Consider the following 20,338-nt stretch of genomic DNA (forward strand, 5'->3'; position numbering starts at 1 on the left):
ACCCCTCCACAGAACGTGTATGTGAACATCAACCGCATCATGTCGGTGGCCAACCGCCTGGTGGAGTCGGGCCACTATGCCTCCCAGCAGATCAAGCAGATCGCCAACCAGCTGGAGCAGGAGTGGAAGGCCCTCGCGGCCGCCCTGGACGAGCGCAGCACCTTGCTGGACATGTCGTCCGTCTTCCACCAGAAGGCTGAGAAGGTCAGTGCCTGGGAGCCGGGCCCCCGCCCACCTCCCCCAGCCCACTGCGTCCCCGCAGCAGAGCCTCGGAGACCACCGGGGTGCTGAAGCCACCCCATGGCGCTCAGCACGCCCGCACCTTAGCCCTGCTGCAGACCGGGGTGCTTCTGCACCTCCTTGCTTGTAAACACCTCCTTGTTTGTGAACATCTCCTTGTTTGTAAAGTGGAGGTAAAAGTATGGACTTGAGGGGCCATCTTACTGTGTAAATGAGGTTCACATTAGGGGCCTTGGACATGGCCTGTTGTCCAGTCGGAACTCCTGAGTGACAGCGGCTGGTCTTTTTCTCCTTCTTTCTGTCCCTCTTCCTGTCCTCTTCCTCCTCCCTTGAGAATTCCAGTTAGGAGACTTAGGCAGCAAGTAATAGACTGCTGACTCTCAGGTTTAGGCACCAGGGGTCTGCTTCTCTCACAACCCAGGGTATCATGGCCCGCGGTATCAGGGCGGGCGGGCTCCTGACTGGGCCTGGCCATCGCCCGAGAAGACGGGTGTTGCCACAACTCCCGGTGCCAGCCCCTCTGCCGTCGCGCCCTACGCCTGCAGGGTGCATTATCATCTCCAGTCGCCCGGGCGCCGGCCCCTCTGCCGTCGCGCCCCACGCGACGTGGGGTGCGGTGTCGTCCTCGGTCTCCCCGGCGCCGGCCCCTCTGCCGTCACGCCCCACGCGACGTGGGGTGCGGTGTCGTCCTCGGTCTCCCCGGCGCCGGCCCCTCTGCCGTCACGCCCCACGCATACAGGGTGCGGTGTCGTCTCTGGTCGCTGTCTCAGGGCAGCAGTGTTCACAGGAGTTCCTTCTGACCCAGCCCACTTCCCCCAGCCCCCCAAGCCTGGAGTGGGGTGCCGGCCTTCAGCTGGGCCGCAGGCCTGGGTTCTCAGCCTCCTGGCAGGGCCACGCTATACCAGCCCAGGCTGCGGGGGAGAAGTAGCTTTGGGGTACGGTTTCAGTGTCCCCCACAATTGTCAAGTTATTTCTATGGATTCAGACCTCACACAGGCTTCACCTGCTGACGTGCTGGTCACAGTACCTTGTCTTGGAGGTGGCGTGTGAGGTGTGCTCCCAACACTCCCCACACGCCCGCCAGTGGGCACACCTGCCTCAGTGAAGACACTTGGAGGGCAGCGAAAGAGAGGGAGTTGCTGTGACTCGGACGCTCGTGGTGGAAGCCTGGGCAGAGAGCCTGCTTCTCCAGACGTGGAGGAAGAAACTCAGGAACCTCTAGCCGCTAGCGAGACGTGGGGAAGGGACAGGTGGTTGCCTTAATCTGAAGGAACAATACCGATAGAGCTTCCTCAGGGATAGTTATTTTGGGGGAAAAAGCCTACATTCACAGGGGTTTGCACTGATGCTTCTAAAAAGGAAATAGTGTCCTTTCATCTAGAAACAGCCTTGCTGGGTGGGTACAAGCCCCAGCTTGCCCGGCATCTCGGAGGAGCGGCTGGAATGTCGCACAAGGTGCTAATTAGGAGTGATCTCAACTCTGGGAACCTTGAAAGTGTGAAGCAGAAGGGGAGAGCAAGGTGACAGCATCGTAATAGCCTCGTGTGGAAGCTGTGAGTCAGGACTAGCGAGTTTCAGTGTCGGGTTTTCCTGCTAAGTTTATGCAAGAGGTAATTTTGTGATAAAGGAGACACAAAGCCCCCACACAGGAGCAGTCTGAGTTAAAGTAACAGGAGCCCCTTCAGCTTAACACAGCACTGTCTGCGCTTCTGTGTAGCCACCTCTGGTCCCGTCATGGTCAAGGTCGTGGCGTGTTGTTCACTGGACATTCCTGTGCTCAGGAGAAGAGCTGTGTCGCCCCCACCCACATGCCGTCTGGGATGGTAGCACGGTGTGGGGTGCAGTCACCCTCTGGGCTGTGTGGAGGTGTGTGAATTGCTTGTGGGCCCCTGGAAAGGCCCAGCAGGACTATGTGAATAATTCTGAAACCTGACAAGCTGGCTGGGGGACTCTTGGATAGTCTGAAGCATAAGGGAAAAATCTCTCTAACCACGGCAGGATCCGAAATTGCAGGTAACCCAGAAGATTAATTGCTGCTCTGCCCTGCCTGAAAGCAATGTAGAAATGTGGGTGCCATGGGGTGTTCCCCTCCCCAGTGTTTTATTATAAAAAAGTTTTAGACATGCAGTAAAGTTGAAAGAGCCTGGGGTGTTTTTATTTGGATAAAATAATGGCTCTAATTTATCAGCTTGAAGGAAACACAGCTAGAGGAATACATGAACAGAATTTCATGGAGTCTTGCGTGAGCTCTAATGGTACTTGCGGGCTCCAGCATTTCAGTGGCCAGAGAAGATGCTCCATAGGACCTTGGGGACAAAGTGGGCCCGTGAGAAAGGCTGGCATCTCTGATGGGCCCTGACTGAGGCAGTGCAGCTTCACCCAGCAACCAAAATGTGCAGATGGGACCCTAGGCTTTTAGGGTCCGGAATGTTTAGGCTTCTGAAATGTTTCCTTCCCCAAGCGTTAAGTGTAGTGGGCGTAAGGTCTGTATTCCCCTTCACTGAGATTCAGGAGCACAGAAGGTGACATCACTGAGTGGTTTTCCTCTTCCCAGGAGAGAGTCTCCGAATAGGTCTCCTCTGTTTCCTCTTGTTAAATTCTCTGCCTACTAGTTACGCTTAAGCTGTTATCATAAACTCACCAGGGAAGGACCAGAACTCAGACATCATAGATTGGCTTTCCGTCATAGCCACCCCTTTGACCCTCCTCTGGAGCTCTCACTAAGGATTTAAATCTGATTGGGTGACGTAGAGCTCAACTCTGTGGCCCTGCAGTTGGTGTGGCTGAAGGAAGCCGTCTTCGGGGAAGGATGGCAGCTCATCTTTGTGGGGGAGGGCGTGTGCGTCACGCCCCACCTGCTCGTGTCTCTGTGGGTGTTCTCGGGTTGGTATTTGCTTGTGGCTCTATGCACATAAATCTTGAGGTTACAGCTAGATGAGAATGACATTTCGTAGACTGTGCCTTCCAGCGCTGTCTTGGCCATTATCCTCTCCCGCCCTTATCTCCTGTGAGGTGTGGACGGGGTCAGAGTATCCGTTTACAGAACTGGAGACACGGCCGAATGGCTAGTGGTTTGACTGGTAGACAATGTTTAGGGCTCTACTTTTTTGGGTCATGTGTTATATCTCTTTATATTAAGGAGCTTCGTAGCAAAGCTGTTAGAATTACCTTGTTATAAATCAAAGAATTAAAACAACTTGATTTTATGACACCTTAAAATCTCCAGTTTTCCCTATTTTTAAAAAAATTACTGGAGTACTGTCCAGTGTGGTAGTCTGTGACCACCTTTGGCTGTTACTACCCTTCATCTGTCCTGTGATTTTGCTGCACAGAGAAGGGACCCCATCTCTCTTAAAGGAACCAGAAGAAGGGAGTGTGTTTATTCATAGTCAGGGAGTAGAAATGATGAAAGAAACAGTAGAGTAATATTTCCTAGAAATGAAAGCAGAAAATGAGGAAATTAGAAATAAGAAAGAAAACTCTGAACTTGGAATTCATACATGTGTTTTGTATATATATAAAATTCACTGAGCCTTAATTTTTCCGAAGAGGAGAAAGTCCCTCTCAATAAGGGTTTTAAGCGTTTACATTCTAGGAAGTTCCTCTCCCTTTGTCTCCTAAACCACCTATGTTCAGCTGATGCTGTATCAGGCGCTCCTGGTGGGCATGAAATTCACTAGGCTGGACAGTCTCAGCAAACTGGAAGTTCCCACTCTCAGCAGATGGAGGGCGGAGGCATAAATACTTCTGAAACTAAGGCTGCTAGTTAATTATTCAGGCTCTCCTTTTAAAGCTTACGTATTAATCACTCTTCCCTTGTCTGCCTGCCTCACGTTTTGAAACCGGCTGACCCAGCCTCCTGCCATCCTCTCTGAGCAGTGCTAAAGTGACCACTCTGCTGAGCATCAGAATCCCCAGCTCTGAGGCCGGCTCCTGCTTTCAATTCAGAGGTGCCTGGAATTCCCTTGCACTCTCCTGCCTCTCCTCCACGTCTGGCCAGATGCTGTGTGTTCACTCGTTTGGTTTTGCTATTTAGTCGCTCAGTCCTGTCCAACTCTCTGTGACCCCATGGACTGCAGCACGCCAGGCTTCTCTGTCCTTCACTATCTCCCAGAGTTTGCTCAGATTCATGTCTACTGAGTCAGTGATACCATCCAGCCAGATCTCATCCTCTGTTGTCCCCTTCTCCTCCTGCCCTCAGTCTTTCCCAGCATTGGGGTCTTTTCCAGTGAGTTGGCTCTTTGCATCAGGTGGCCAAAATATTGGAGCTTCAGCATCAGTCCTTCCAATGAATATTCAGAGTTGATTTCCTTTAGGGTTGACTGGTTTGATCTCCTTGCAGGGTAAGGGACTCTCAGGAGTCTTCTCCAGCATTACAGTTCCAGCGCGTCAATTCTTTGACACTCAGGCTTTATGGTCCAACCCTCACATCTGTACATGACTACTGGAAAAACCATAGTTTTGACTATATGGGCCTTTGTGGGCAAAGTGATGACCTTTGTCAGCAAAGTCATTTGGTTTACATTTGAGCATTTATAGCATCACAGCCTCAGCTGGCGCTCTGATCCCACTAGAGTACAGCAGCCTTTGTTTGTTGTCTTCCGTTAGAAAGTGTTGGGCTGTGTGCTGGACAGCCTCTGTGGTTCCAAGCCCAAACTGTCAAGATAGTAAGAGGTGTGTGCGTGTGCAGGGGTGGTAGTCAGGTTTCTAAACCAACATCAGAGTCCCTCCCCTCCCATACTCACAGGGCACATTATTGTATTAATAGGCTCTAGGAGGTTCTGTTGTATGGGTACCTGTTGAACTTTGACACCAAACTTGATCCTAGAGTCTTTTTTTCTTGGTGGTGCACCTGTTAACATCCTCCTCCTTCTTGTCTCTCCAACGGGGATTGCTGCTCTGTTTCGGATCTCCTTTGGGTGTCGAGCTTTTCAGAAGACGTTCGGGGCCTGGAGCTGGCCCTTTAAGGGTTGCCATCTTCTAAATCAAAAACAAAAACTGTGCTTATACAAAAGTCTCTGTAAAGCCATGGTCAGGTTTCTTTCTGTCATTAGTATGTTTTAACCCAGTGAACTTAGATGTGCAGAGTCCTGTTTTCTATGAGGTTTCTGTGTTATAAGCTGATCTGCCCTATGTTTTTGCAGGTAAATGTAATCAGTACCTCTCAGGATACTTTAAGAAATTATAAGTAAATTAAGTAACTGTAGGCATCCATAAGACTGCTTGAAGGTTTCTCTTTACTGATAGCCTCAAAAATTGGGGTTAACTATGTTTTAGCAGTGTTTTTGACTGCTTTTAGAACAGCGTCCAAGAAATGCTTAGAAATATGCCTAAGTAGTCATGTGTGTGTGCATGGGAATGGGAAGAGGTATAATATAACTTTATTACTCCTTCTGTTGCCCTGGTGATGTCAGGAGGCACCATGGGGGAGAGTGATGAACACCTTCCCTGAGGCCTGCCTGGGTGTAGCCATGTGAAACCACGTGCCTTCAGATGACACTTAATGCCTTGTGAATTGGTTTCCAGCCCTGGGATTTTCATGCAGATATTTTTCTGAGCCAATACATTAATAATAAAGGGATTTTTAGAAACAGCAGTTACTTAGGTGGCTTGTCTAAGTTTCTAAAAATGTCCTACATACCCAGGAGGTTATTCTCATATATATTTTAAGAGGATTGTAGCACGTTTCTCATCTGGCAGGTCAGTTACCGTGTTTTAAAGAGTCACGCTCTGCATTCCCTGATGAGTGGAAAGACAGCGAGGAACTAGAGAAAAGAGGAGAAACCCAGGGAAATGTGTTGATGTCTATTTGAATTAGTGTTAATTGAATTTGTGTCCTTAATTGAGCCTTCTGCTGCTTGTCTTTGACACTTACCGTGATGGATGCTGTTGGGATCTCCCTAGGAAGTTTGGCTGTGATTTCTCAGCTATTGATGAGCCCTGGGGTGGGGCTGGAAGTGGAGAAAGCTGAGGACAGGTCAGCAGCCACGGCCCAGGACTGCAGCATGCAGGTCCTCCCCATTTATGTGCACAGCGGGGACACCCCAAAGATTCTGCCTTAGCCTTGCTTCCCTCCAGTGGGCATAGCTCTGGAGTTTCGGCCTCCTTCCCAGGGTCTCCTTTAATTCCTGTGTGTATTTACTCTTGAAAAGGTAGGCAGATGGACCCTCTGGTCGTCGTACTGTTAGGTAGATGACTTCAGGAATCTTCTACTGCCTTTGTAATGAAAGAGGAGAGCATGAGGGCTGGACCGTAGCTCTGGAAGTAGCCCAGCTTGCTGTGCGGCTGAGGCTGGGGGGTGCAGGTAGACCGGGTGGCCATGCCCCCCATGGCCAATAGCACAGAGCAGATGGAAACGCGGATTCAACCGTGAAATGGGAAAATTAACCAGGAGGCCTGAAAAACAGCCAGTGCAGGGCAAAGGCGCTCCCAGGAGTGACCACAGAGCCACCCAAGGCTGTCATTTCAAATGCAGGTTCTTGGGCCCACCTCCAGATCTGCTTGAAGCTGGAGGCGGGGATGGGGTGCTGGTTTGCAGAGTCCAGGAATCTGATTTGAGAACCCAGGTCAGTGCCATTTGATTCAGGGAGTCAGCCACGCTCTCTTCCTAAACACTCTCTCAGCCACCCTTATTTCAAAGCCATGTTGAAAGAGGGCTACTTCTCAATATCATTTGCTGTTGGTAGACATGATCTTTTTATTTTTGTTTAAACCACCCCAGTATATGAGCAATGTGGACTCGTGGTGCAAGGCCTGCGGCGAGGTGGACCTGCCCTCGGAGCTTCAGGACCTGGAGGACGCTATTCATCACCACCAGGGCGTGTACGAGCACGTCACTCTTGCCTACTCCGAGGTGAGTGCGCAGCTCTTCTCCCGCGGTGGGCAAGCAACCACCGTATGTTTTTGTGTCGTAACGCCTGAAGCCGGAAAGATCAAAGGTTTGGCTAGCCTAGAAGAAGCGCACAAGTTCCGAGTTGAACTGCAGTTTCCTTGTGACTTCTGAGTTCCATGGAGGGTGAGGCTGGTAAGTAAGAAAGGATGGAGGCAGACAGCAGACTCCTCGCAGCCCTGAGATGTTTGTGGATTTTTTTTCAGAGTGCTCAGATTTTCATCTGTGCTAATAATGGGAGTTTAACCTTTTTGACCGCGTGTATTTAGGAAAGATATGTGTTACACGCAGTGCAGCCTCGTCAGACTCCATTTGCTCTTCCTGAATGCGCCTTTCTAGAACAGGGAAACCCGGCGCAGCATCCTGTTCTGGATGTCACAGCACACGCGGTGGTTTTCCCGTGTCTGGCTACTTGCTGTTTCAGGCATCTCAGTGGAGCATTTTCTTTGTTACTGTAAGCTCATTATTTAACGTATCCCTGCTTTATCTTCTGCCACCTTCTGTGCCAGGCACTTATTTCATGCCCGCAGCCCTGGGGCTGGGACTGTTCCCGCCCCCTCTTACAAATGAGGAGGGAACAGCGCAGAGGCGAAGTGACTCCGCCCAGGCCTCAGCTGTAGGAGGTGGGGCGGGGACTGACCCCAGGGACGCTGCCCGTGTGTCCTCAGCCGCCGCTGCGCTCCCTCCGTGCCTTATCACACGTTAGATGCAGGGATGACACCAAATACACCCCGGGTCCGGGTGTGTCAGTCTTGTCCACGTTGTGGTCATCTGACCCTTCCCACCCAGTCTCTTTTTGTTTATGATGCTGGTTGAGTTCCCGGAGGTGAGTGGTGAGTGGGTAGGAGGTCAGTATGTGCTTCTTTCTGCATCTCTAGTGAGCATCTGTCATACTATACGCTGATCGAAAAGATTCCCGTGAGACTCCAGGGAGAAAATGCCTCAACCGACCTGGCAGAGAGCTGAGCCCAGAGGAGATATTTAGGAAACACACTCAGCCTTCTGTAGCCGTGGGTGTGTGATGTGGATATGCAGGGCCAGCTGTTCTAGGCTGTTTTATACAAGACACTTGAGCATCCACTGACTTTAGTGTCTGTGGGTGGGGAGAGTCCTAGAACCATTCTCCCTCATTACCAAGGGATGACTGTGTTTAAATCCAGATCTTCCTTGACCTGAACCACAGCCACACCTGTCAGAGTTGTCTGGCGTTTGCTTTTCAGTCTTGACACATGCTCGTCTGCCAAGCAGCTGTCCTTCTCACGTCCTTGAGCCCAGCTCTCCTGACCCTGTTGTGTCCGTGGGTGAATTAAGTGGACATGTGGTGTGCTACAGTATTTGCTTCAGAACGTTGTCTGATCTCCTGCCCGTGAAAGTTGATATCTATGTATTTGTGTCTCTGGACACATCTTTATTTAACAGGATCCCTTTTAAACACTATTCTGTTGCATCCAGTGTTTATTGAAAGTGAAAGTGGAGTCACTCCGTCGTGTCTGACTCTTCGTGACCCCGTGGACTGTAGCCCACCAAGCTACTCCATCCATGGGATTCTCCAGGCAAGAATACTGGAGTGGGGTGCCATTGCCTTCTCCAGGGGATCTTCCCAACCCAGGGATCGAACCCAGGTCTCCCGCCTTGCAGGCAGAAGCTTTAACCTCTGAGCCACCAGGTTTATTAGGAACTGTATAAATAAGTGATAGCTTTTTTAAGAGTAAAAGTGAAAATTGAATAAATCTGTAATTTTTTAATCACATTGATTGATGAGGAAAGTGTGAGTTCCAAAAAGGTAAAGTTCTTTCTCCCAGTGTACCGTCTCCATGGTGACATCTAATTTTGACCTGTAACACAGAAAATTGTGCTTACTACTGATTTTCTTGGGAGCTGCTTTGGTTGCAGTGGTAGCTTCCAGATTACCATGGGATTGAACAGTTCTCACACCAGGTGGTTGGCAGGACTGGGCTGCAGTCTTGGCCTACAGGAACTTAGCTCGGCCTGGCCTGACCTGACCAGTCTCATCCTCCAGCCTGCTGGCTAGGCAGCCTGCCTGTGGCCCTTGGCACTTCTGGCAAAGCACAGAATTCTCTTACTGTTTCCTCTTCCTTCTAAAAAAAGGGTCATCTTGACATGGGAACTTCGATTTACCTATGATGCAGTTTCATTAGATCTTAAATTGGCACTAAAGTTTAAAATAATCTGATGGCAAGTAAACAGCTTCCCAAGCTGTATCATACCACAATTTTTAGCCTAAAACATGTTTGAAGCTGAGCTGTAAATTCAAGGCGATGGTGATTGGAACTGGATGGGCAGAGAAGACTTTCAAAATAGGGATTTCTTTTTTCTTTTTGCCTTTAAATTCTTTTAAATCTGAAATAGTTTCAGGCTGTAGAAAAGTGTTAGAGCAGAGAGCTCCCCCCTCGCCTTGACCAGATTGCCCAGTTTTATGCTCTGTCTGTGCCCCCTGCCCCCGACCCATCTCCAGCCTGATACCACATCACCACCGATGCGAACAGCCATCCGTCCCGCGGACCATCTGCGTCTCCTCCGTCCCAGCCACGTCTCTCTCTTTCCAGCCCCAGAAGCATGCAGTGGGCTTATCTTCACACTGAAACATTCCTTAGTCTTTCGCTGTCTCGTGTCTTTGACAGTCAGAGATTCCAGGCCTTTCTTTCTGTAGCATGACCCTCAACCCCTCGCCCGTGTGGGCTGACTGAGCCGAGCGTCAAACCAGGGGCACAGGATACCAAGCCCTCCTGCAACCAACGGTGCTAACCTTGACCGCCTGGTGAGCTGGGTGTCTGTAAGGTTTCTCCAGTGTAAACTCCCCAGTTAAAAATTTGTCTTGGATGAGCATGTTGTGGGGCAGTAATGTTGTGATGTTGTAATGATTTGAGGATAAGGCCATGCGTGCTGGAGAGGGCCGTGGGGCTGGGAGACCCTCCAGGCTCATCGTGGAGGGCTGTGCCCTGTTGGTGAGCCACACCCTGTGAAGGAAGTGCCGTAGATGATGCTGGTTTGAGTCGATGCATAAAAGTTTTGAAGATGAATCACTGTTTCTCTACAACCTGCCAAGTATACGCAGCTTGTGTGTTCTGCGCACTTTGGTCACATCATGGAAACTCTGTCCTAGCACTTGGGGACCTGACACGGCGCCACGCTCAGGCCTCACTGCCCTGTCACAGGTCATACTTGGCTCTTGGTTTGTCGGGTTTTGGAGCCACCAGCAGTGATCTCCAGGTACTGATCGCTTTCTTTAGATCAGAGCAGCAGTCTGCATTCGAGTGAAGGGGACTCCTGCTGGTGACGCTGAGCTCTAGTCAGATTTAGTGAGAAGTGTAGAGACCCATGTACTAGAATAAGAATAGGCAAGCCTCTGAGGTTTGGCGGAGCTTTTCGGAGGGTGGTGCACAGGAACCCAAGTTACAGATCTTACGTGCAGTTTTGATTAAAAGTAAATAATCAAGAACCAGACCATTGTTCTTGATTTTAAAAAGTTAAGTTTCCTCTTAAATGTTAAGGACAAACATACCCATGATATGGTAAAATTTTAACCTTCAACTCCTTTTTTGCTTTATTTAGCACTTGCATTTTTCCTAACTCATTTAGGTATTAGAGTGTATTAGTTTGTGTATTTATAAAATGTTACTTTTTGTAAAATGTAACTTCCACTGCCCTTCACGTCACCAAGTACTATATTCCAAGAAAAACAAAGAGCAGAATGTGAAAAAATGAGCCAGCTTGATCTTTTGAAAAATTATAGCAGGTTAAGCCCTGCTTTTTGGTAGTAAATGTTGATTTTCATCTTTTACAGATATTGTCCCTTTGTGGGACAAGGTTTGACTGCCTGAAAGCTGACAACACATTTTTAGACAAAACATACAACTTAAATAAATTAATTCACCTGGTTCTATAGTTTAAAAATTCAGAACTATATCATAGTCCATAAACTCATATATACTAATTGTTGTAGTACTTACATTATATGTGAATAATTTGGCTGCTATTTTCAATTTTTTATTTTATTAAAAATATGAAATGAGTTAAATTTAAAAATTTGTTTTCTGCTGGTTATTCTGTACCATTTAAAAATCCTTTGTTTCTGTATAGTAGAACACTCTCCTTTATAAAATTCTAACATTTTTCCCCATATAGTTCTTCTGTACTTAAAAAAGACAAAGACATTTTGCCAGAAGTTACTAAAATGTTCCATGATATCTTTCATGTGCTTAAATAACACCTTTTAAATTGACACATCTGTGAACAACACACTGAAATGAAGTCAGGTTCTTTCTGAAAGTTTTATTGGAGAGATGCTACATGGGAGCACGCACTTCAAGTTCCACGGGGTCCAGTTTCGATACAGCAGATATTCTCCTGCCTGGAATTTTTCTGGCCACTTCTGCTGGCATACTCTCTACCCCAGTGACAGTATAGCAGTAGCACCGACAGAGACAGTTTAATCTCTGCTTACAGCTCCCAGGAGAAAGAGCTTTGCTTGATGCGTCCCCTTATGTTAAGGTGCGATTATATGCTCACGTACTCAGTCATTTCCTGCTGCCCCTCCAGCCTGAGCAGGCATGTTGTTCTAACCCAGTAATGATTCCTGCTCTTGAGCTCTGTCAAACAGTTGAACAGATATCAAGAAAGATTAGATGGAATATTCTTCCTCGCATCGTTTATTCTCAGTGGTAGCATATTAGTGGTGCTGCATGGAGGCCTTTGGAAACATGGTAAGAGCTGGGAACCCGTTGGTCATTCTGTATTGTGGTTTAAGATTGTAACAGTGGCTTAAGGTAGAGGTTGACTTTTTGCCAGTGGGGAAGTCCCAGGGCTTGCGTTCCAGGGCTGGTGTGGTAGGTCTCTTAGTAAGAGGATCTCTGGATCCTTTTGTCTTTTTGCTTTGCCTCTTTTAGCAGGTGGGCTACTATCCTTAAGGTTGCCTCAAGGTCAGCAGTAGCTGCTGAAGCACCAGCCATCTCCACCAAGTTCTTGGGAGCAGGGAAGAGAAATACTCAAGGGGGAATGAGCATACTCAACCTCCTAGACAGCTTTCTTGGAAGCCCCATTCAACGGTTTTAATTACCACATGTTGGCCACTCCTATTTAAAAGTGAGTCTAGGAAGTGCAGCTTTAGAGCTGGGGTATTGCTGTTCCTGACTGTGGGGTTTGGCTGTGAGGGAGAAGCTAGTGGACTTTGGGAGGCAGCTGTCAGCGTCTGCCCCACACCTTCTCATCTGTAGCCTTACGATATGTTTACCAAGTCACATGCTCTGGTGAGCGTTTCCTGACTTACGTGTTTTATAAGCAGTAAAAGGCAGGGGAATATTTGTAAGCAATTCTTTCTAGGTTCTGTAAAGATGTGAAATGTGTAACTTGGAGTATTGGTCCTCAGTGCTAAGAAATGCTGCACTCCCATTGTTTGACTGGAATTTTATGATACCTGCTGAAATAAAATGTATGGGTAATAATCTATTTTCAGAAAAAAATTGTCTTTATAAATTACATATGTGCTACAATATAGAGACAAAAGAAAAGGTAATTTATGATAAAATGTGTTTCAGTCTACACATACCTGAATACATGCAAATAGAAGATAATTGGGTATTCAGGTGCTGGCCATGTATTTAAAACCTTTGTCAATATGGCTGCTACAGATGCAGACTGGATGTGTGTTATATTTGTGACTCAAGTACTGAGAACGGTATTATCGTACTGGTATTTTATTAATAAAGTGCAACTCCTGTAGAGCTTCAAAGAAAATCAAGCATGCCTTCCTTTGATTAGCATGGTAACTGCATTCCTAGAAAAGCCAGTGTGTGTTAAGAGCAGGTGGAAAAAAGAAAAGGAAAAAAACTCCTCATTTATATGTCCGAGCCTAACTCAGATTATTGGGTTGGCCATAAAGTTCATGCAGGTTTCCCCAAATGAACTTTTTGGCCAGCCCGTATAAAAAGCAAGGTGGTGTTTGATTCAGCAGTAATAGACTGCTTCTCTGAATCCGTCACAATAAATCCTCTCCCCCAAAGTAGTCATCATGCCCTCCCCGCAAATCATTGTATCAGAAGTGCCCGCACAGGTGTCCGTGGCTCCCGGGGCAGCTCCCTTCTTCGGAAGACTTGCCTTTCCCCTGCTTTTGTTTGTACACGTGCCTGACACAGTGCAGTCGTTTAGTTGTGTCTTTTTCCCCCATTCCCTTTGGTTATGTCAGCTTGCTTTGTTTCTGCTTCCGTTTTGCTAACTTGATGTACGAGGTCAGTTTTAATCTGCAAAGTCTGATAGCACCAGCCTTCCTAAGGAAGAGTCAGAGCTTCCAGTAGAGGTCTCAGGTTCAGTTATTAGAAAACAAACATGTCACGTTCCAGCACGATTTCAATTGTAAAAGGATTAAAGGAAGAGATTAGAAAATTCCCCAGGTCTCTCGCTTGCCCCCAGGTCTCGGCTTCCTTTGGCTGGTCCCACTCACCCACTGTCCCCGTCTCCTCTGTGGTAAGACTTTGCCCCTAAACCCGTTTTGTGTCTGTTAGCAAGGCTCTCTTTTGTTCCTCGTTTTCATGGATACCCAAGGAGACCTTCTGAAGAATCTGAGCACAAAGGTCCCGGTCGTGAGGATGGGCTTAAGAAGCGCCCGAATCACGCATACTTTATGTGCATCACATCCTTCTGTCCAGTCTGATCGTGCTGTTTCTACCACAGCTGGCATAATCATTCCTAAGTTTAAAAATATATAATGCTTTTCTTTCTGTATTCCACCCACACCTTTCCTTAATTTTTTTTGGTTAGTCTGATGGCTTTCATTTAACTGTACTTGGATAGTTCACTGTTAAATTAGAGCGCTGAAATCTCCTTTAAAAATGATGGCCATTTAATTAAAATTACTTCTTTTAAGTTAGTGAACTAAATTAAAATGGCACTTTAGTTTTCTTTTTCTTTTGTGAAGTAAAATTGCTATCCAACTATGTCACAAAGTGTAAGTACGTATTTATTGCCTGGTGCTAGATTAGTCTTTTTTTATTCCCCCTTAGATTTCAAGATTCAGCTTTAACATTTTGCTCCATTGTAATTGTTGTGTTCTCTCTAATATAACACAAGATAAGTATTACTTTTAAATTTCAATTTGCAGATAGTCCAGCAGTGAAATTGTGTATCAGCCCGTATGTCATTTGGGGTTTCCTGGTGGCGCTAGCAGTAAAGAAACTGTGTACAGTGCAGGAGATGCAAGAAACGTGGGCTCAGTCCCAGGGCCGGGAGGATCCGCTGCAGGGGGACATGGCAACCGACTCCAGTAGAGGAACCTGGTGGGCTAAAGTCCATGGGGTTGCAAAGGGTTGGACATGACTGAAGTGACCTAACACGCATGCATATGTCCTTTAAGGCAGAATGTTTGTGTGTGTTAGTCATTTAGTCGTATCAGGCTCTAGGACCCCGTAAACTGTAGCTTGACAGACTACTCTGTCCATGGAATTCTTCAGGCAGGAATACTGGAGTGGGTTGCCATTCCCTTCTTCAGGCAATCTTCCCAACCCAGGGATCAAACCTGGGTCTCTCCCATTGCAGGCAAATTCTTTACCATCTGAGCCACCAGGCAGAATACCATGCTTATTAAGACTAGCATCTACTACAGTGTTTTGTGAAAATTAAAAGTCCTTTCATTTTAACTCTGTGATTTGCCACATTTGGTTTTGTGACGTCATTGAATAACTGATGGGTTTGTTCTACAGTTTATTCTAGTCTTTATAAAACGTGCTTTTGAGTGAAACTCTGATTTACATTTGGGTGTGGGTGTGTGTATGTGGGTGTGTATGGGTGAGCGTGTGTCTGTGCAGGCCTGCCGTGCTCTGGAGGGCAGGCTCCGCGGCATGGCCTGGGCAGAGCCGCACTTCTGGAGCAGTTGCTTGCTTATAATAGCTCGTGTGTCCCGCCGGCAGGTGAGCCAGGACGGGAAGTCCCTGCTCGACAAGCTCCAGCGGCCCCTGACGCCCGGCAGCTCCGACTCGCTCACGGCCTCGGCCAACTACTCGAAGGCCGTGCACCACGTCCTGGACGTCATCCATGAGGTGCTGCACCACCAGCGGCAGCTGGAGAACATCTGGCAGCACCGCAAGGTGCGGCTCCACCAGCGGCTGCAGCTGTGCGTCTTCCAGCAGGACGTCCAGCAGGTGAGCGGGGGGTCTCCTCGTGGGGGCACCTGGTGCTGGGTGATTCTGGGGGTACGGGTGTCCTAATAGCGGGGGGAGGGCGGGGGAGGCGGCGGCGTGTGCAGGTGAGTGGGGGGCCCCTCATGGGGGCGCCGTGGTGCTCGGGGGGCCCCCCACGTGTGGGTGCGGAGGTCCTCACAGGGGTCTGTGTGGTGGTGCCCCTCCTCCTGGGAGCGATTTGTGCTTGGTGAGAGTATAGGTGCGGGTGTCCTAGAGGAGACCCGTCTGTGCTCGAGAAAGTGCGATAGGCCGGATGGGGGAGAGAATACACACACATGCACACACACACACAGCTTACACACACAAATGTGTGCGCACGCGCATACACACACACGTGTGCAGCTTCTGTCTCACCGTGCGTGAGAGCTGCGCTCTTGAGCACACGTGTTCAGGCTGCTCACGCCCGAGCTCATGTGCCTGGAACACAGGAGACGAGGCAGGATCTACCCCGGAGCCCCCTGGTTTCCGTCTCGCAGCAGGTCATCCTCAGTTACGTTTATTTGGAGAACAGTGCCCCGGGTGCTTGTGCACGGTGCTGGGGCAGTTTTAGGTCTGTCTCCACTCAGATTACTTAATTGTAAGCCACTTGTGTTTTTCTCCCCACTTGTCAGGAACTGCCATCTCAGGGGCTCAGGAGGGCTTCATAAATAGTTGTCTAATTAACGTAAAATGGGCTTTTACAAAAGACCATCCGTTTCTAAACAGTGGACACCTTTGTTGTTGAATGTAAGAGTAAGCCCCGTCCTGGTACTGTGTATTCCCTATGAAATAAAGAAGATTGTCCTGCTACCAGGGTCTTGAGGATTAAAGCTGGGGGTGGGGGGGCTTATATGATATAGCTTTAATAAGAAGATAAAAGTCATGTCTTTGCCCTAAAACAGAGGGGAAGGCAAGGGTGTAGATGAGGTGTCACTCGTGATGAGGAATTCTGGGTGTGCAGGGAAACCCGTGGCATCCCGGGAGGTGCCTTGAGGCCGCAGTGATGGGTTGGGGACAGAGCCTCCCCCGGACCCGGAGAGTGGCTCAGTCTGCAGTCCCCCGAGGGCCACCTGAAGGTGAGCGGCGTCCGCTGTCAGGGCTGATGTGTGGGAGTGCACGTGAGTCCTCCACACGCACTGACCACCCTTCTGCTCTTAGTGGGAGTCTGCTGAGTTCCAGATCCTTTTAATTTCTCTCTGTGTATATATATATCTAATAATTGTATTTATTTATCTATTTCTGGCTCCACTGGGTCTTCACTGCTGTGCGGGCTTTCTCTAGTTGCAGGGAGCGGGGTCTGCTCTCTAGGGACGGTGCTCTTCGCTGCCGTGACTTCTCTTGTGGCAGAGCACAGGCCCTGGGGCACGTGGGCTCAGTCACTGCAGCTCCTGGGCTCTAGAGCACAGGTTCAATAGTTGCAGCCCACGGGCTTAGTTGCTCCACAGCATGTGGGATCTTCCCGGATCAGGGGTCCAACCCGGGTCTCCTGCATTGGCAGGTGGGTTGTTTACTGCTGAGGCACCAGTGAAGCATCTATATTTTTTAATTTGTGCATAGTTTGCTTTGATTCTGCTGATGGTTTTTGAGTTCTCTGCAGTGTGCGTGTTCAAAGTGCGTCAGGAATCATCATACGGATGCAGTACATGCTTCTTTGCAGTGTTGTTTTAGTCATAGAAGGTGAGCGGCAGGGAAGGAAGATGCAGGAGTCATGGTCTTGGCATTACCATGAGAAGTGAAGTTGTGAGGTTGAAAGCACCATTACTAGTTTCTCTAAATTGTCCCCGAACTGTCACAGACTGTGCAGTATTAACAGTGCCACTCTAATTATTAAAGGATTTCGTCGCCTGCGTCCGTATCCCTTGGATCAGGCGTTCACTGTGTATCCACGGGCCAGCACGCACTCTGGACCCATGACGGGAGCAGCAGCTGTCCTCCGCCTTCTCCAGCTCTCAGAGCTCCTTGGGGTGTCCAGTCGGTGAGGAATAAGCTCCTAGGCCACTCTCTCTCCAGAAAAGGAAGCTTTGGGGAACAGGCTGACGAGTCTGACCACCTAGCTTGGTGCCAACAGCCAACATTAATTTTTCTAGGTAGAAAGATAATTATGATAATTGCAAAACCAGTTCATTAAGCCGGCCATGTTTTTTCTCAGGAACCAGACAGGGTTGGATGTGGGCAGGAGAAGGTGTTTTGCAGTCCACGGCTCTGTGAGCATTCCGTAGAAATAATAATTGCTCTTGAAGGGAAGCGTTTTGTCAATTAAACGATCAGGAATGGTTTGGACTCGTTATGCAAACAGGAAATTGCTCTGTCGGTTTGGCTTGCGAGGCAGGGAACCAAGTTGATAGCATGAAGCAGAGCAGGCAGCTGCCCGCAGAGGATTCTATAGGATGTCAGAACTGAAAATGTGTTTCTGAAACTCGAGGAGTTAATCACACACAGGGAAAAATTCTGCTGTCTTGAGCATGGGCCAGGAAAGGTAAGCTGAGGATAAGCGAAGAAAATAGTGGAGCTTTAGAAAGATGCCGTCAGCAGAAGATACACTTGTAAAGACCGAAGCAGTCAAAGTCCACAGAAACATAATAAGCCAATTAGCCAACCCACGTGTGGTTTGTCGGCTTGCTTTGGGTTGGGAGGCGGCGTCTGTAAATACTGAGGAAGAAGAAAAAGAGCTTCCACACGAGCGGTGAGAATGAAGATGTTCTTGTGAAGACAGCGCTCCCAGGAGAACGTAACCCCGTCTGTGAAAGATTTCTTGCAAGACAAGATGTGAGACCATTAACAGTGCCCCCGAGGAAGGGAAGGCTTGGGGGTATGGCATTTGATTTTTAAAACACACGTAATTTTGGTTTAGTGGTTAGTTTTCTTTTGTGTGTTTGTTTTTATAACAAGCAAAGGCAATTTCCTAATTTCTTTGCGGACAGTGTTTGGGGTGGGAGTCAGGCGCTGTGGGGTGGGAACGCTTGAAGTGCTGTCCCAGAGCACTGACCCTGGGTCCAAATCAAAGGATAGGGGTGGGGCAGGCGGCTGGAAGGCTTGCTGAAGACTTCCCCAAACACACGTCCTACCTTCTAGACAGTATTAACCTTGGTCACCGTTAGCTTAAAAATGAAACAAATACCATTTATCATTCCCAGTTGGTGCTGGTGGTAAGAACCCACCTGCCAGTACAAGAGACTTAGGAGACGTGGGTTCAGTCCCTGGGTGGGAAATACCCTCTGGAGGAGGAAATGGCAACCCTCTCCAGTATTGTTGCCTGGAGAATCTCATGGGCAGAGGGGCCTTGCTGGTTGCAGAGAGTTGGACGTGACTGGAGTAACTTCGCAAGACACATGTCGTATTTCTTCGTGGTCACGTAGCACGCCTGTTCCTTTAGCCCTTGGTTCACTCTCAGGGCAGCCCTCAGTGGATGTTTGGTTGAATGAATGAATGAATGAATGAAGACTTGTGTGACTGCCTGGCAGTGTTTTTCAGTTTAGGACCAGCTTCAGTTTACTACAACAACACACCGCATTGTTGCTGTGCTCCACGTGGGGCGGGAGTGTTGGAAGCAGGCCATAGCGGCATGCCATCAAACCCGTTCTCCCACTCACTGGTGTGGTCTGCCTGCCTCTCGGCTTGGTGGATTTAGTGGCTTCAACATGTTGTGTGAGGTGAATGGGCCCCAGAAACCCGCTTTCCTGAAGTAGGCTGACTCCCCCCAAAAAAGCCCCTCTGACAGGGAGATCCTCTCCTACAAAAGCCTGTGGGTCCTCCTCTCTTGCCCACCGCAGCCCTTTCAGGTGTGTGAGCGTCACCCTCGCCGAGTTATCTCTTGGAAAAACTCTTCTCCAGGTGGGTGTTGAACTACTAGCTAATACTCGGGAGGAAAAATGGTCAAGCAGATCTAGTCCACTCTAGATTTGTCTTGTCCATGCTTCATTCTTTTTTTTTTTTTAATAAATAACCTAAAATTAAATGTGTGATATTCTGAGAGATAAACATGTTGACTAGGTCAATTCTGACCTGCCTGGTGAGAGTGGACGGTTTAATGTCCAGTGAATTAGCCCATAACATGCTCAGAGTTAGTGCCTATGTCTTTGCCTGTTGTAGGGTATGATTTTGCCAAGGCATGAACTTGATCTTGCCCATTAAGTTTTTCCCCAGATGAGGGAGTAAATAAAACTAGGCACCCTCACGGGGGTCATCTACCTGCCGTGCACGTGCCATCTAAGGGGCCATCTCTGTGCCATAAGGACTTAAGCGGATATAGGGGTTCCAAGGAGCTTTGTCCGAACCCTAAAACATCAGGGGTACAGCGTGTAATCAAGATGATGGCTCCTGTATATCACGATGTAAGTGCAAATTTGCCAGGTGCCAGGAAGATCTTCCTGGGAGATGCGCGGTTTGAGCTGGTCTTGGATGGGTAGGTGGAAAGTCAGGCGGTTGAGGATTGGGCGACAGGAACTGGGGGATAGAGGAGAGATGAAATGGCAGAGTCTGTCTGGAGAGTCAGGTGGGGGCAGGACTGGAATGGTGACCCCCACACCTAAGGCTCTGGAGTTGTTTCTGTGAGCTTCGGGACACACTGAGGGGACGGTTTGGTGAACCTGAGCGCCCGGAATGTTTCTGTCTTCTTTAGTGCTCTCGGCCAGCCTGCAGAGGGTTAGCGCTTCCCTGTTTCACCACATCGAGGTCAAACTCACAGGCTGTGGATTTTGACTTGATTGGCAAAGAATGGGTAGGCTTAAAACTCAGCATTCAAAAAACTAAGATCATGGCGTCCAGTCTCATCACTTCATGGCAAATAGATGGGGAAACAATGGAAACAGTGAGAGACTTTATTTTGGGGGGCTCTAAAATCACTGCAGATGGTAACTGAAGCCATGAAATTAGAAGATGCTTGCTCCTTGGAAGAAAAGCTATAACCAACCTAACCAGCATATTAAAAAGCAGAGATATTACTTTGCCAACAAAGGTCCATCTAGTCAAAGCTATGGTTTTTCCAATAGTCATGTATGGATGTGAGAATTGGACCATAAAGAAAGCTGAGTGCCGAAGAATT

The 20,338-nt window shown here is 48.4% G+C and overlaps 1 protein-coding gene across 1 annotated transcript in view; it reads left to right on the forward strand.

Annotated features, from left to right (window-relative positions):
- The window catches only part of TRIO (trio Rho guanine nucleotide exchange factor), a 359,748-nt gene that overhangs the window by 150,152 nt on the left and 189,258 nt on the right, over positions 1–20,338 (forward strand). Inside the window, exons 7-9 of the mRNA XM_010858807.1 lie at positions 13–204; positions 6,962–7,093; positions 15,049–15,279. Of these exons, the coding sequence (XP_010857109.1) occupies positions 13–204; positions 6,962–7,093; positions 15,049–15,279 (555 nt within the window). The remainder of the gene's footprint in view (positions 1–12; positions 205–6,961; positions 7,094–15,048; positions 15,280–20,338) is intronic.

Source organism: Bison bison, unplaced genomic scaffold (genome assembly GCF_000754665.1).
Source record: "Bison bison bison isolate TAMUID 2011002044 unplaced genomic scaffold, Bison_UMD1.0 scf7180017864440, whole genome shotgun sequence".
NCBI lineage: Eukaryota > Metazoa > Chordata > Mammalia > Artiodactyla > Bovidae > Bison > Bison bison.